This window comes from Microplitis mediator, chromosome 6 (assembly GCF_029852145.1).
Source record: "Microplitis mediator isolate UGA2020A chromosome 6, iyMicMedi2.1, whole genome shotgun sequence".
In the NCBI taxonomy this organism is placed as follows: Eukaryota; Metazoa; Arthropoda; class Insecta; order Hymenoptera; family Braconidae; genus Microplitis; species Microplitis mediator.
The window spans coordinates 20,001,755-20,016,918 of record NC_079974.1 but is presented as its reverse complement, the minus strand read 5'-3'; the positions used below and the strand labels follow the sequence as shown (position 1 = coordinate 20,016,918).

At 29.6% G+C, this 15,164-nt stretch overlaps 1 protein-coding gene across 4 annotated transcripts; it reads right to left on the bottom strand.

Moving 5' to 3' along the window:
• Positions 1–591: 591 nt before the first annotated feature.
• On the bottom strand, positions 592–15,073 carry LOC130669771 (uncharacterized). Of its 4 annotated transcripts, none has more exons than XM_057472831.1 (7): positions 14,787–15,073; positions 14,293–14,701; positions 9,303–13,191; positions 9,137–9,212; positions 8,611–8,873; positions 6,057–6,212; positions 592–5,977 (listed from the first exon to the last, which is right to left on the bottom strand). In XM_057472831.1, the coding sequence occupies exons 3-7, from the start codon at positions 13,146–13,148 to the stop codon at positions 3,734–3,736; spliced, it is 6,585 nt and encodes a 2,194-aa protein (XP_057328814.1). In that variant the 5' UTR covers positions 13,149–13,191; positions 14,293–14,701; positions 14,787–15,073; the 3' UTR covers positions 592–3,733. The 4 variants fall into 4 exon arrangements, with proteins under 4 accessions (XP_057328814.1, XP_057328813.1, XP_057328816.1 ...); XM_057472830.1 differs by having other exon boundaries at positions 9,303–13,173; XM_057472833.1 differs by having other exon boundaries at positions 9,179–9,212; positions 9,303–13,173.
• Positions 15,074–15,164: the final 91 nt, after the last annotated feature.

The following is a 15,164-nucleotide window of genomic DNA, read 5'->3' as shown; positions in this document are numbered from 1 at the left end:
TTTGTCTGCTACATTCACTTACAAAATGCGGGTGTAGAAAATTTAAAAAACTACAAGTGCAATTTTTCAAAATATTTTTTCTCAGTAATTCGTCATTTTGAAAAAATTATCAGACGTCAGCTAACGTCAGTATCATAAAAAAAAAAAAACGTTTTGCGAGTGATTCAAAATATTTGTAAATAGCTACCGTAAAATTCCTTAATATAAAAAGAAAAACGTCATACAAAAACAAAAAACAATAAGCAACATTAAATACAAGAAAAATAAAATATAATATAATTAAAAAAATAAAAAAAAAAAAAAACAAAAAAAAAACCTAGCTATGTATAAAGTTTCGTACATTGTTTAGATTTTTAGTAAACTAGATATCCAAAATCAGTTACCAATTATTAAGAAAAAAGAAAAATTAAAAAAAATATAAATAAATAAAAAATAATAATTACGTGTGATTATTTTATAAATAAATCCCTACCCATTAAAACTCTTGTCTATAATTAATATAAAGGTAAGTTACATAAGCATATAAATATATAATAATAACTAATTAATTATAAATACATAATATATATATCAATATGTATAATATATATGTATGTATATATTTTTTTGTATTTTTATTGAGTGTTGCGAATATATACAAAGGATGAACCTAAATAACTATTACATTGTATAACTAAATAAACAAAGGCATTAAAATAGTGATAACATGATTTAATATTAATTTAAATAACATAATTATTATTATATTTCTATTATTATTATAATAATAGATATAAACTCAACGATTATATAAAGTAACGTAATAACTTTTTATTTTAGTGTTTTTTTTTTTTTAAATTCTTTAATTACTTTATAAAATCACTGAACTAAATTAATTATTTGCATCACTGTCAATCCCACTTTTTAAATTTAGTGGTGATTTTTAAATATTTTTTCTCTCAAAGAAAATTTATCCATAGAATGGACATTTTATTTTTTTAAATTATTTGTTCAATTGTTTGAAATAAATAGAGTTTACAATAAGAATAATAATAAAGAAAAAATAATAATAAACATTCACAATTATTGCTCATTAAATATCTCCATGGCGACATGATTCTCCACTCAATCATACATTTTTTTTTGTTGCATTAACATTAAAAATTGGTGCAAGGCCAAGCTATTTTTTATTGTTTCCGCTAAACCATGATCCGTTCAATAAATTACATATTTATTTTTAACACAAATAGTGTCGAGTGTTAAAAAAATAATTGAAAATTTTAAATAGAAGAAAATTTATAAATTTAAATAATTTAATTCCTAATTTAAAACATTTATTTTATTTTATTTTTCACAATAATTCATACCCTTTGCCACCAGAAAAATAGAATTCTTAAAACTTAAATTCATTGTGCTTACAATGATGTAACGCCGTTTAAAATTTTATATATTTATCATTATTATTATTAATTTCATTTTTTTAATCAATAGTAGCCATTCAGTGTTCAATTAACAATTAAATATAAAAATAATTACATATTATTGATAAACATTTTTTATTATTTATTGTAATTATTTTTAATTATCATCTTTTCGATAATCATCAAAGAAATAGTATATATATATATATATTTATGTATATATATTTTGAGGCCACACTAAAAAGCTCGTAAGAAATCGAGCGTAACAACAACTGATTATCAAGCGACAGCAATGCTCACTAATTTATTCGATATACATATACATTTATATATATATAATAGAGATATATCAAAAATATCCTTATTAAAATAGAGAATTTATATATATTCTGTACCTTCGTAATTACCATCAAAATTCCTTTCACAAATAAATTTATTTTTAATTATCATTTATATATTTTTTAAATAAATTTCAATTTTTTTAAATTCCTTGTGATAAAACGGAGAGAAAGTTAAATATCCATAAAACTATTTTTTTACTGGCGAGTTTAAATTGTCTTTGTTGAGCTTTTTATTTATTTATATATATTTTTTTAATTATAATTACAATTATAATTATTTCAAATAATTTAGTATTTATTAAAATATATATAAAAAAAAAGTGAATTTTCTTTATACATTTAATAAATTCTTTTTTTGTATTCAATACAGGCAGTTATTAATTACTTTTAATTTATGTATTAACTCAATACAATTCTCTCCGTAATCAGTCCCTTCTATTTAAAAATTCTTTTTTTATAATCATTATTATTATCATCATTATTTTATATAACTTATTAATTAAAGTATTTACATCACTATCACTCGCGAGACAGCCATATTTTTCCATCATACATTTGAATTTTTTTTTAAATTTTCAATATCAGTATTTTTATAATAATAATTAATATCATTATTATTTATATTGTTATTATCAATCCATGATTATCAGACGTCATTACGTCCCTCTTTAACGTTTGCATAAATTAATATATAATAACACGTGTTATATATTATTAACATTACGTTTTACTCTGATATATTTATTATTTTTCGATTCGATATGAAAAAAATAATAATAATAATAATAATTATAATTGATAACAAGACTTTTCCAATAAGACAATACGTCTTTTATTATTATTATTATTATTATTATTATTGTTAATTAGATTAAATTATTAATTAAATTATATACAGTGCGAGTAGAATAAACGTAATAAATAAGCTCACCGCCTTAAACTAAATCTAAAAATATCCGTAATAATCTATACGCTGTGTAATTAATATTAATGTATTTATATTTATATATATATATATATTTTTTTTTTAATTTTCAAATTTTCATTTCATACCCACGTGGTATTGCTACAAATATTTATTTCCTGCGTAAAGACGTATAACAAGAGAGTAACCATGTACTTAATAAATAATCATTAATTACTTGTAATATTTATTGGAGAAAAAAAAAATTACAGGACTAAAAATTAATTAGTAAAATAAACTTACGATAAATGAGAAAGAAAATATTTGCGTATAACAAAAATGATTTTTTTTTATGAAAGATCTATTCGATTGAGAAAATTTTAACTATCAATTAATAAAAAAAAAAAAAAACTAAAAATATACATGTAATTTTACATATTTATGTAGTGGGTTAATTATAGATTTTTATTGATTGTTTTTAACCATAATAATTAATCACTAAAAATCATAACGATTTATCAATTAGTATTTTTCTCACTATATATTTTTTTTTAATATATATAACTTTAGTTATATATATTGTGACAATTAGGCACTTTTTGTGTTCAATAGTTGATTGAAACGTAATAATTATGATATAAATAATTTAAAATTTATATAATTATTTTAACGCCACATATTTTTTTTAATTCTCAGTCATTTTTTTTTCTTTTCAAGATAATTATCAATCACGTCTTTATCTCTTGGTCACATGTTGCTGTCAAATGTGTTACGTGCATTATTATTTTAATATTTTAAAATACAAAATTAAATATATATATTTTTTTTCTTGAAATATTTTAAATATACGATAACACACAACTTTTATACCAAAAAAATAATTACGCTTACTTACATATCTTTGTCTCTCTTAAATCTTAAATCATCATTTTCATCACCAAATATATTTTAATAATTATTTATTATTATATTAATTAATAATAAAATTTAAATAATTAAAAAATTTTTAGTCATTTAGATTTCCGTTTTATTTTTAAACGTCTTTTATTTTTATTATTATTACGATTAATAATAATATTATTTTTTTGTCACTTATCAACAGTACGATGTATTGTCTGTGGTATTACCGTTAATGATTTAGGCATTTTTGGTAATATTGGTATCGGATTATTACTAGATGGTTTTGTTGTTACTTGAATTGATTTCGGTAAATTTAAATTATTTATAAGATTTTGCGTCGGCGTGTTTTCATTAATAAGTGATCTAACATCACAAATAATCGGTTCAAAATCACCGCGACTCTGTCTGTTCAACATTTCCTGTTGCATTCTTATGTGCTCATGAAATTGGATATTTTGTCTCGCTACTTGTGCCGTTTTTTGCTGCTGCTGTAAATTTGCATTAACATTTGTCACAGCCGTTGAGTTTGTTAATGACGACAAAGATGTCGATGTTGATGCTGATGTTGATGGTGATGATGACGGCGATGATAAACTTGTTGTCATTTTTTCACTCAACATTTTTTGTTTTTTTAAAGATTGTAGCCGTTTGAAGTCTGGTTCACTCATGTGGATTACTTTACCCCCAGATGTACTACCAGTTATTTTATTTGGAAAACCGTCTTTGCGTTTGGCACTACCATTTGCAGTATGATTTGTAATACTACTGCTATTATTACTATTATTATTACTATTATTATTATTATTATTGTTATTATTATTAGTATTATTATTATTATTATTACTATTACTATTATTACTACCACTAGCTGATGGTAAATTAAGTCTCTGAAGACTTGGCGGTGGTTTTTTAATAATTGAAACTCCACTATTTATTTTTAAAATTCTTGGTGGATTTGATTTGGTATTGAGCTGTTGCGATTGTTGTTGTAATTGTTGATTAAAATTTGATTTAACAGATGTTGGATTATTTATTGACGTTGTATTTAACAAAGTACTAGTACTTGGAGTACCAGTTGATAGTCTGTCTCTCTCCATCATGTAACCACCACTCAAACGTCTTGAATTACTAAACTCAGTAGGCAATGGATCTGTTATCGGCTCGTCCATTTTTTCTGGTCCTTCATATGATATCAGACGATTTTGTACAGATGTTGAATAATTAATAGCGTTACGTGATGCATTTGGTGCCAGTACAAGATCACCAGAACGATAATATTTCTCTAGTAGTATCAAGTGACGTAAAAATGAACTCTGATTACCGTATGGCCTTTGAAGCTCCTGCCAAAGTAATTTAGTATCACGATCGTATTGTATTATTGTTGCACATTTTTCCCATCCTTGTGGTGTTACTTCACGTACATTTGAAAATTCAACGTTTGCATGTAAGCCCATTTCTTCTTCACCGGGAAATAATGTTCGTACACTTATTGATGGATTTGCACCGAGTCTTTGAACAACTGGAGTTATATCATTGTTGAGTCTTGGTCGCTTTGGCAATCGTGTTAAGGTAACTTCTTTGTCCATTGCTAGTATTTCAACAACATCACTACTATTGTCATTATTGTTATTATTATTATTACTACTATTATTATTGTTATTATTATTAAATACTGGTGATGTTGTTGAATATAAATGTTGATCTAATGCTTTACGTTTTTTTAATTTTTCTACAGCACTTTCTAAATCAAGAATTTGAGTTTCAGTCGTTGTATTCTCCTCATTACTAGCCTTAGGACGTTGATCGACAAATGATTCACGATTTTCTGTAGCTTCTATTTGTGATGTTGCAGGTGGATTTGATTTAACTGGTTCGGGTGTTGATTTTTCTGATGTTGATTTGTCTAAATTATCAGTTGGTGATTTTGATGGCCCACTACCACTAGCACTATTATTACCAGCACTACCACCAGCACCTCCACTACCAACACTACTAGCACTTTTGTTCAAACTTTTAGATTTTTTACGTTTGTCTTTTATAGACATACCCTGGGTTGATGATGACTCCTCGTCATCATCGTCCATTAGCTCGATGTTGTGAAGTTCTAACAAACGTTTACGATAACCCTTGGTAAATGTTTTATTATTTGCGCTCATGTTTTCAATATCTTTGTACTTGAATTGAGTGGTCATAAAATATCGACAGAGTTTGCAAAGAAATGTACCGGCTGTTACTGATACTGGTATTCTCTGTTGTTCTAATAAACGATTTAATTCATTGGTCTCCGATGCACTTAAATGATGAGTTTGATTTCGAGTTAAGCGACGGGTACACAGTGAACAGATTAAAAATTGTTCAATTATCGCGTAGTGATCAACGCAAAAATACATTGATGTGTGTTGACTGGGTTCGGGATTAACGTCAATTATCACCTGCAATTAAAATTAATGTTTTGTTTTTTATTTGTTGATTGTTATTTATGCTATGATTGTTATTTTATAAATTAATTACCTGATTTTGGATACAAGGTTTGATCTTGTGGATCCAACGTCGTTTGACGGTATGTCTTGCTGGGTCTCGGCAATCTTTTACGTAACATTTTGAAACTAATAGTTGACGATGTACTCGTTGGGGTTTTGAACTTGTATTTGTTGGACTCATGTTTGCCTGAAAGAATATATTATAAATATATATCATACATATAAATTAAGGTGGTCGTTAAAAATTAAATTTTCTCAGACACCCCATAAAAAGCTTCTTAGTGAAAAAATACCTGGGAATTTTGGATTTTTCTTTTTAAGTAAAAAAGACACGTGCCGCAGGACAATCAAAGTTCATTTCTCGATACAATCGCGGTTTTTTTTAAATATCTCATGAAATATGCAGATTAAAGGAAAAAATCATAGAAACAATTTTGTAGGAAATTAAATTCTTGACAAAAAAGGTCATGTTCATTTTTTTTATAATATGTGTATTTATGAAGATATTTTGAAAAAGCTTTTTTTTGATCTTATCAATTGAGCAGTTAAAGGATTACGAATGTTAACAGGGCGTTATCGGATATTTTCGGCTGAGTTTTTTTCGGAAACAAAACCTCTAAATACAAAATACAGACCGCACATTGATGCACTAGTGTCTAATCTAGCGAAGTGCGCTTAAATTGTTTGACAATATTCGTTTGTTTAAGAGAAAAACTCAGTCAAAGTTTCTGTTTACTGCACAAGTGCAACAAAGATAGTACCGTTCGTGGACTTGAGTGTAATAGAGAGAGAAGTACGAACCCCTGGTAAGAAAATACGTTATTTATGGCCACTGCTCCATTTTTGGACATTTGATACTTTATTTTAATTAATGAAAAAGTATGAAGAAAAATTTCCATTTTAGTAGTGGGATAGAAGTATCTTTGAACACACTTTAAAAATTAATTTTATCACTGCGTCTTATACAAATTGTTTTATTTAAGTTTTCCAAGTGTCCAAAACTGGTCCTAAAGTGACCAAAAACGGTACTTCTACCCTATACTTAGAAAAATGTTATTTTCAACATTTGAAATTCTTAAAACGCTCCATTGATAAGATCTAAAAAAAGTTTTTTTAAAATATCTCCATAAATACACAATTTATAAAAAAAAATGAATATGACCTTTTTTGTTAAGAATTTAATTTCCTACAAAATTGTTCCTATGATTTTTTCCTTTAATCTGCATATTTCATGAGATATTTAAAAAAAACCGCGATTGTATCGAAAAATGAACTTTGATCGTCGTGAGGCACGTGTTCTTTTTACTTAAAACGAAAAAACTAAATTCCCAATGTGTTTATTCACTAAAAAGAAGCTTTTTATGGGGCGTCTGAGAAAAATTAATTTTTAACGACCACCCCAATATAAATATTAAGGATGTGCGGCGAATCGTATTCGATTTGAAATTCGAATTTAAAAAATTCCGATCAGTTTTCAAGTATTCAATTTTTATTCAAGGGTATTATTTATATCTTCATGTCAATTTCATAATTCGAGATGTCAAATTTTGTGGGCTCAAATTTATTCTCCAAATTTCGTTCAACTCCTAATTGATAACTGTAAGTAATTTTTTTTAAATATATATCTCGGCGAAATTGCTATAGTTTTCATCTCCACCATCAAGGCGCTTGCTTTAGGTATTAAATCTAGATGGTGGGGGTAAAAACTGAAAATATCTGAAACGCAGTCTCGCTATTCCATCTCTACTACGTTGTCCTTTTTTCAATTAATGCTCTAACTTTTTTTAATTAAATGAAAAAATTCTGATGCGTCTATGACAATTGAGTCATTTAAAATTTTTAAAGTGGGGGGCACTGCCTGGCAGTGGCTTTAATAGAGAGCTTAGTTTTTAAAGTAACCAAAGATGGTGTGCTGTCAACTGATCCCAACAATTTTATACCACGACAAGTAATCCCTACAAATTGATCCCACCGACATCTGATCCCATCAACAAATGATCGTCAATTGATTTTTATCAACAACTAATTTACATAATTTAACTTTTTATATTTACAACAGTGAATATTAATTACTCATGTCATAGTTATTAATTAATAATTAATTATTTTATGAATTTGTCAGTGGGATCAGTTGTCTGTGGGATCAATTATCGTGTGATTACTTGTCGGGGATCAGTTGTCATGGAACCACCAAAAATAATATTTTCTAGAATTGTGTCTGAGCTCTATTTCTACCTCTGACAAAAAATTGAATTATTGGAAAAAATATTTTAATTTTAAATCGTTAAAAAAAATGTTGCAATTATTTAGAAAGCTTCGAATTATTCGCACATCCCTAAAGAATGTATTTAATAATTATGTTCAAGTATGACTCCTATGCTAATATTTTTAAGCGCAAAAATTTTTTAATTGAATTAACTTTTTAAAAAATATTTTCTTTAAATTTTTATACTCCTGGATTTTTAATAACATAGAAGTCAATAAAACTATTAAAAAATTTTCATTTTTTCTACTCAGAAGTAAAAGCCGTAGTTATTCTAAATTACTTAACATTCAAATGTAAATATAAATAAAAAATATCTTACTTTTCTATCAACATGACGATAACAGGCATCACAAAGACACGAGTCTTTGTTAAGATGACCCTCGGTTAATAAAATTTTTTTCCGCCGTTCATCAGACTTTAATTGGGCTAAATGCATTGGCGTATCCAGAGAGCCAAATTTTCCAAAACAATAACAGCAGTTGTCAGCACACGGCCGCCCTGGATGTATTGAAAATGACGAGTATTTTTCTGGTATTATCAACCGTGGTCGAGTTTTAAATGACGTGTCCTCGTGTTCTTCATCTGTAATTATTATTCACATTAAAAATTCCTCCTTTTTTATTTTTAATTATGGCAAAGTTAAATAATTGGGATTAATAGGATTAAAAATAAAATAGTGAATTATTTTTTGCATGCATCTTTAGAATTAGTAAAGCAATTTTTTAAAATGTGGATTAAAACTTTTTTTCTCTTTAAAATTTTATATATTTTTTTTTTAATTAAAAGGTGAAATGAATAAAGGAAGGTATGATTAATAATGTAGTTATGCCCGCAACCAGGATTACCGCAAGATTGTCTGTGGTTAGTAGAGAGCTTTCGGTTCGCACCAGAGCTGCTATCGCCCAAACCACTGGTTCCAAGCTGCAAATAAAACAAAAAAATTAACATTAATTTTCTTCATTAAACAAATTAATTACTGTTTCTTTTTTTTTTTTGTTTATTAAAACTCACCTCCTTCTGAATGGTGTAAAACTCCGAAGCATCTCCTCCATCTCCATCATTTCTCCCTTGCTTGAGTACCATTTTCAACGGAGACCGTGATTGTTTTTTATCCTTGTCCTTATCCTTGCTGACTCTAATAATCGTTTTCAATGTTCCAGTGTACTGTTCACGTTTAGCTTTTTGGTGTAATCGTTCGGCAGCTTTTTCCAGGGACTCTAAGCCCAGAATACGAAGAATTGATTCTTTTCGCGCTTTATCTTCAGGTGTTTCAAGAATTTTAAATGAAACGCTACTTGTTGATTCACCAGACGTCGAAGCTTCATCCGAGTCTTTCAAAACACTTTCAGAAATTTTACCAGCTTTTGATTCATTGTCGGATACTTCTGTCAGAGCAATAGCAGGCACTGCATCTCCGCTGGTTTCTTCTGCAATGACTTCAACATTTTCAATTTGTTCAGCAGCAGGATTAACTGATGGTTCCTTTGGTTTAATACTATCACATCTATCCCTTGATAGTTGAACAGTTTTCCCGCTTTTTGACGGCTCAATATCGTTTTCAGATTTACTGCGATTGTCAATATTTTTATCACGTGTAGTCTCAGATGGTGAAAAAACACGCAAGCTCTTAGTACCTTCTATTCTTTTAGTCAATTTATCAACAGACAACGATCGTTTATTTTCATTTATTGTAGCAACTTCATTGTCCAATAAAGTTTCTTCTTTTTGTTGATCCAATTTTTTAGTATCACGTCGGCTCCGTTTGCTCTTCAAACTCTGAGGTGACGTTTCAAGCTCTTTGCGTTTTTTAACGTCACGACTTCGTCTTGTGCGGGTTATCGGCTCGGGTTCTTCAATTTTAACAACAACTGGAGCTTCAGTTTCATCTTTTGATTTTATTCCCGACTCGACTGTTTCATCTGCACTACTATTTATTTTAGAATCATCTGATTTTACTTCACCACTGGCTTCAGCGGCTTTCAGAGCTTTCTCAGATTTCCTCAATTTGTCTCTCGCTCTCAGAACACGTCTTCCTTCTTCAACACCACTTTTATTTACATCACTTGACTTTTCTTCTCGTGATTTTATTTCATCTTCAACTGGGGCTGCCACCTCTGCTGCTTTTTCTGGAGTATTTTTAGCTGACTTGTCTATTTGAGAACTAGAACTTGGTTCTGGAGTTACCGATTTCTGCTTTTCTTCAGTTTTTAATTCTTGTTCAACATCAGTGACCTCATCATTTACTTTTTCCACTGATACTTCATTATTATCAATATCATGTTTAACAACTTCTTCATCATCATGATCATCATTATCATCATCTTCTTTTTCTTCTTCTTCAACTTCTTCATTAACAACAGATTCTTCTACTTCTTCATTTACAACCGACTCTTCAACAACTTCATCTATCGTTTTTTCTTCATTTTCTTTCACAACTTCATCATCATCTTTTACTTCATCATCCATTTTCTCAACTTCATCCTTATTTTCCATATCTTCATCATCATTTTCCACAACTTGATCAATTTTTTCTACAACTTCATCCTTATTTTCCTTTTCTTCATCATTATTTTCTGTCATCTCAACATCCATTTCTAAATTATCATCTTCTTCACTGTCATTACTCTGAGTATCCTTTAAATTTGTTGGCAAAGGTTCAGTAACAAGTCTTTCAACTTCCAGTGAAATTGTTTCCAGTGTTTCTTCTTCCGTTTCTTTAGCTTGTGGATCACAAGACTCCACCGGAATTGTCTCCATCTGCGATTCTTCTTCAGAAACTTTATCATCACAACTCAATGTTTCGTCTTCTTCTGCGGTGGCTGTTGCAGTCGTTGTCGCTACTTCCAAACTTTCATCGGACTGCAAAGAGCTTTGACTTTGATCATTCTCGCTCTGTGATTCTGTCGCACTCTCTTTCGACGTAACTGGTGTGTTATCAGCATCAGCATCAGCAACAGCATCAGCATCAGCATCAACATCAGCATCAGCAGCAGCAGTATCCTTATCCTTGGAGGTTTCAGCAGACTCAGCAATCTGTTGTTTATCCTCTACATTGTCACCCATGACTAGCTTCTCAATCTCTTTGGCAGTGTCAGCTACCTTGGGTACAGAATTATTATTATCAGTACTAGTGTTAGCCACAGTCTCTAATTTAGATACATCAGGTTTTACTTCTTCATCATTATTTTTATCAAGTACAATAACTTTTTGTGTTTCTGTACTCAATGGTGCGACTATTTCTTCAATCTTTGGAATATCAAAATTTTTATTAATTCCTAATGATTTTTCAAGTGATAACATTTTACTTTCAATTTTACTTTCTATTGATTTTGCGATATTTAATTTAATATCTTCAATCATTTGATCTATTTGTGATTTAGCAACAACTCCATCTATTTTTTCACTACCGTACAATGGACCCATTGTTTTTTTAACATCAATATTCAGACTACTGCGTCTTGGTTTAAGTGATTGTTTATCACCGACTGTTAATTTACCCAGTAAACAATTTTTTCTGAGTAACTCGTAGCCAGATGATTTTCTTGTTGGCTCATCAGCACAACTTTTTATCCCTGCTGTCGCAACTTTACTGTCAATAACTGGTGTGTCTTCAACAGTTATTGGGGTATCAGTACTCTTGGCTTTAGCTTTAGATCTTAAATTAGGACCACCAGGTTGTTCTCCTTCAACACTGCGGTCAACTTGTTCACTATTATTATTTTTTTCCGTCTCTGTATTGTCATCAGTATCCGTAACTTCATTTTGTCCACCAGACTCTACATTACTCGACTCATCATCAGCATTATCAGTTTCGTCCTCAGCATTACGACGAACTTTCTTATCTTCCATCAAATCTAATTGTCTGAGTTTACCATTTCTCAAACTGCGTTGACTCACTCGTCGTTTTGATTGATTTCCTTGGCTGCCACCCTCCGAGTTTGTTTCCACACTCTCGTCTTCAGACTTAGTCTCTTCCTCAGCTTCAATTAATTCCTTCTTAATATCACACTCTTCAAACAACATTTTCTTACTACGCGTTACTTTACCCTCAAGTTTATTATCCGGATCAACCGGCGGTAACTCATCAGTTTCCGTACCACTTATCATAAGTGCTACAACTTCGTCAATTGTTGAATCAACTGAATTTTTTAATTTACCTGAATTTCTAACAATTGATTTTTTACGTTCGGAAATTTTGTTCGTTACTTTGGCACTTTTTAATTGGGACTCTGGTGATACAGTTTTCAATTTTTTATTTGACTTTGGACTACTGCTCTGTGTCGTTGTCGTAACTGTTGCAGTAGCGGTAGAATTTGTTGAAGAACAAGAAGTACCGTGGGAATTTTTATCAATCAACGAGCCACCAAACTCAATACTCTGCTCTTGATTGCTACCCCTAGCTTTCGAATTACCCAGTACAATATTTGTCGCTGGTGACTTATTATTATTAACCGATGAAGGCACGCTTTTAAGTCTAGATGGATAATAAGATGGTGATGGTATTGATCCAGTAGATTTAACAGCAAATTGTTTTGGTCTCATCTTAGGATACAATGTTGTATCCAATCCAATATCCTCAGTTGTTGCCGTCGATTTATTATCATCAATCAATGAAGGCACACTCCTAAGTCTAGATGTATAATTACCGCTGTAATTAGCTGCTGTTGATTTTCTTGCAGTTATTTTCTGTCTTCTGCTTGGTATACTTGCTATCAATGCTAGTACTGTTTTATTTCGGTTATTGTTATCATTACTATCATTTTTATTTGTTCTGCTTGATGAAGGTGACAAACTGGCATTATTGGTCTTTTGCTTTGCTTTTGAAGACGCTAAGGGTTTTTTATCCCTAGATGCCATCTCATTTTAACCCACATTGGACTTCCTGTAACGACATTTTAAACTATTGTCACATTAAAATAAAATCCCTTCCAATCATTGTCTTATATTACAAACTAACAAATTTTAATTTAAATCATAAATAAAATAAAATAAAAAAAATTACGTCAACCTCTTGAATATTTTTGTTGAACAAAAAAAAATTATTTAAATAATATTCATCTTAGTCTTTAAATTCACTCATTAAAGACAAGTGTTATCGCAATGAAGCGATAAAACGCCATTTTAAATTTTTTTTTACAATAAATTTTATTTTTTTAATTCGAGTAAAAAAAACTGCGTACTAGAGAATCTCCCAGAAAATAATAAAATACAATGCAGTGTAATAATAAAAGAGTCAGTTAAAAAAAAAAAATTTCATCATCAACCGAAGGAGAATAAGTTTTAAGTCAGACGAGACGCGTGTCTTTACAAGCTCACAATAATTATTAACATACATATAATACATAATATATGTACATATATGTATAAATTTTAAGTAGTAGTGAATAATTGCAGTGGTGGTGGTCGTGGTGGATAATAGTGGGGCCACCACAGGATGCGGCCCTGGATTTTCTCGACTGTGCGCAAAAAAAAAACTTCAAAAAAAAAAAATTACGTGACAAAGTTTGCATTTACGGATATGAGTACTATGGTCTACGGTATGCGCGACTTGCCGACGGTCTTTCTACTCAGAGAAGCGCAATGTGAGAAGCGCCATCAAAAATATTTCGCATGATATCACAGCTTAGTCACAATGTACCCACCCAATAAATGGATCCATTATTAATAACAATAAATAAGTATCCAACTGACACCTATAAAACAATTAAATTAATAAATATTTAAATTTAAAAAATGTCCCTGCAAAAGCTTGCAAATAAATCGAGACGAATAAACAACAAAAGGTCGTACAGTCTAACAGCAACTACTACATTTATCATATATATTGGTAGCAAACCACAACTACCACCAACTGTACACTACTACACCAACTAAAACGATAAAATAGTATGGAAAAATGATGGCTCGCTTGTTAATTTTTTTTAGCTCATTGTTACAACTCATATATCAAATATAACAATATAATAATACAACAATTAATTAATATTTATATCAAACTTACCTATGAGACGAAAAATAAACCCGTAAGATGGACGTATTTTGTTTAAAAAACGGGAATAATATATAATATTATTCCCGTGGTACGATATTGTATATAATGGGTAGAGAGACAGTAGTCCCGTTTTCTCAGGGTGTCTATATGCTGGTCCTCTCGCTCAATGTATGTGTGTAAGTAAGTAAGTAAGTAAAGTAAGTTACTCGAGTTTTCGTAACACTAACGCCATCTTACGCTCGTGACTACGACAATCTGATGTCTCCCGTGTCCATATTCCGTTCGTGTTGTTAATAAACGAGGACACGGGTGACACACACTATTATGTACTTCGAGGAAACCAACCCCGGTCTTACCCCCGACAATCAACCCTTGGACACCCGGCTTTTTTATTTGAATTTAAATTTGACAGCTTCGCCTATTTCAGATTTTTCAAATATTTTATTATTAATTATATTTACAGGTTTTACTTATTATCGGATATTTAAATTTTTTTGACGTACCGTTTAAATAAACCGGATGACAAAGAACACCAAGGGCCCACGGTTTCGTTAACACGACGGAACAACGCGGCACTTTTTTACGTACCAACGTCCCTACGTTTCGTTCACCAACAAATTCCTGTACACTAGTACTACTTGCTAGTAGTTGTAGCTGTATGTACTTTTAAATATTATTCTTCATTACTTTTTCTTGCTATCCTATTTATTATTATTATTATTACTATTATTATTATTATTAATAGTAATAGTGTAGAATAGCAAAAAATAATAAAATTTTAATTTATTATTATTAATTTATTTTATTATTAAATATATGTATGTATATATTTAATTATTTATAAACTAATAGTATATGTAATTAATATGTAGGTTTAAGAC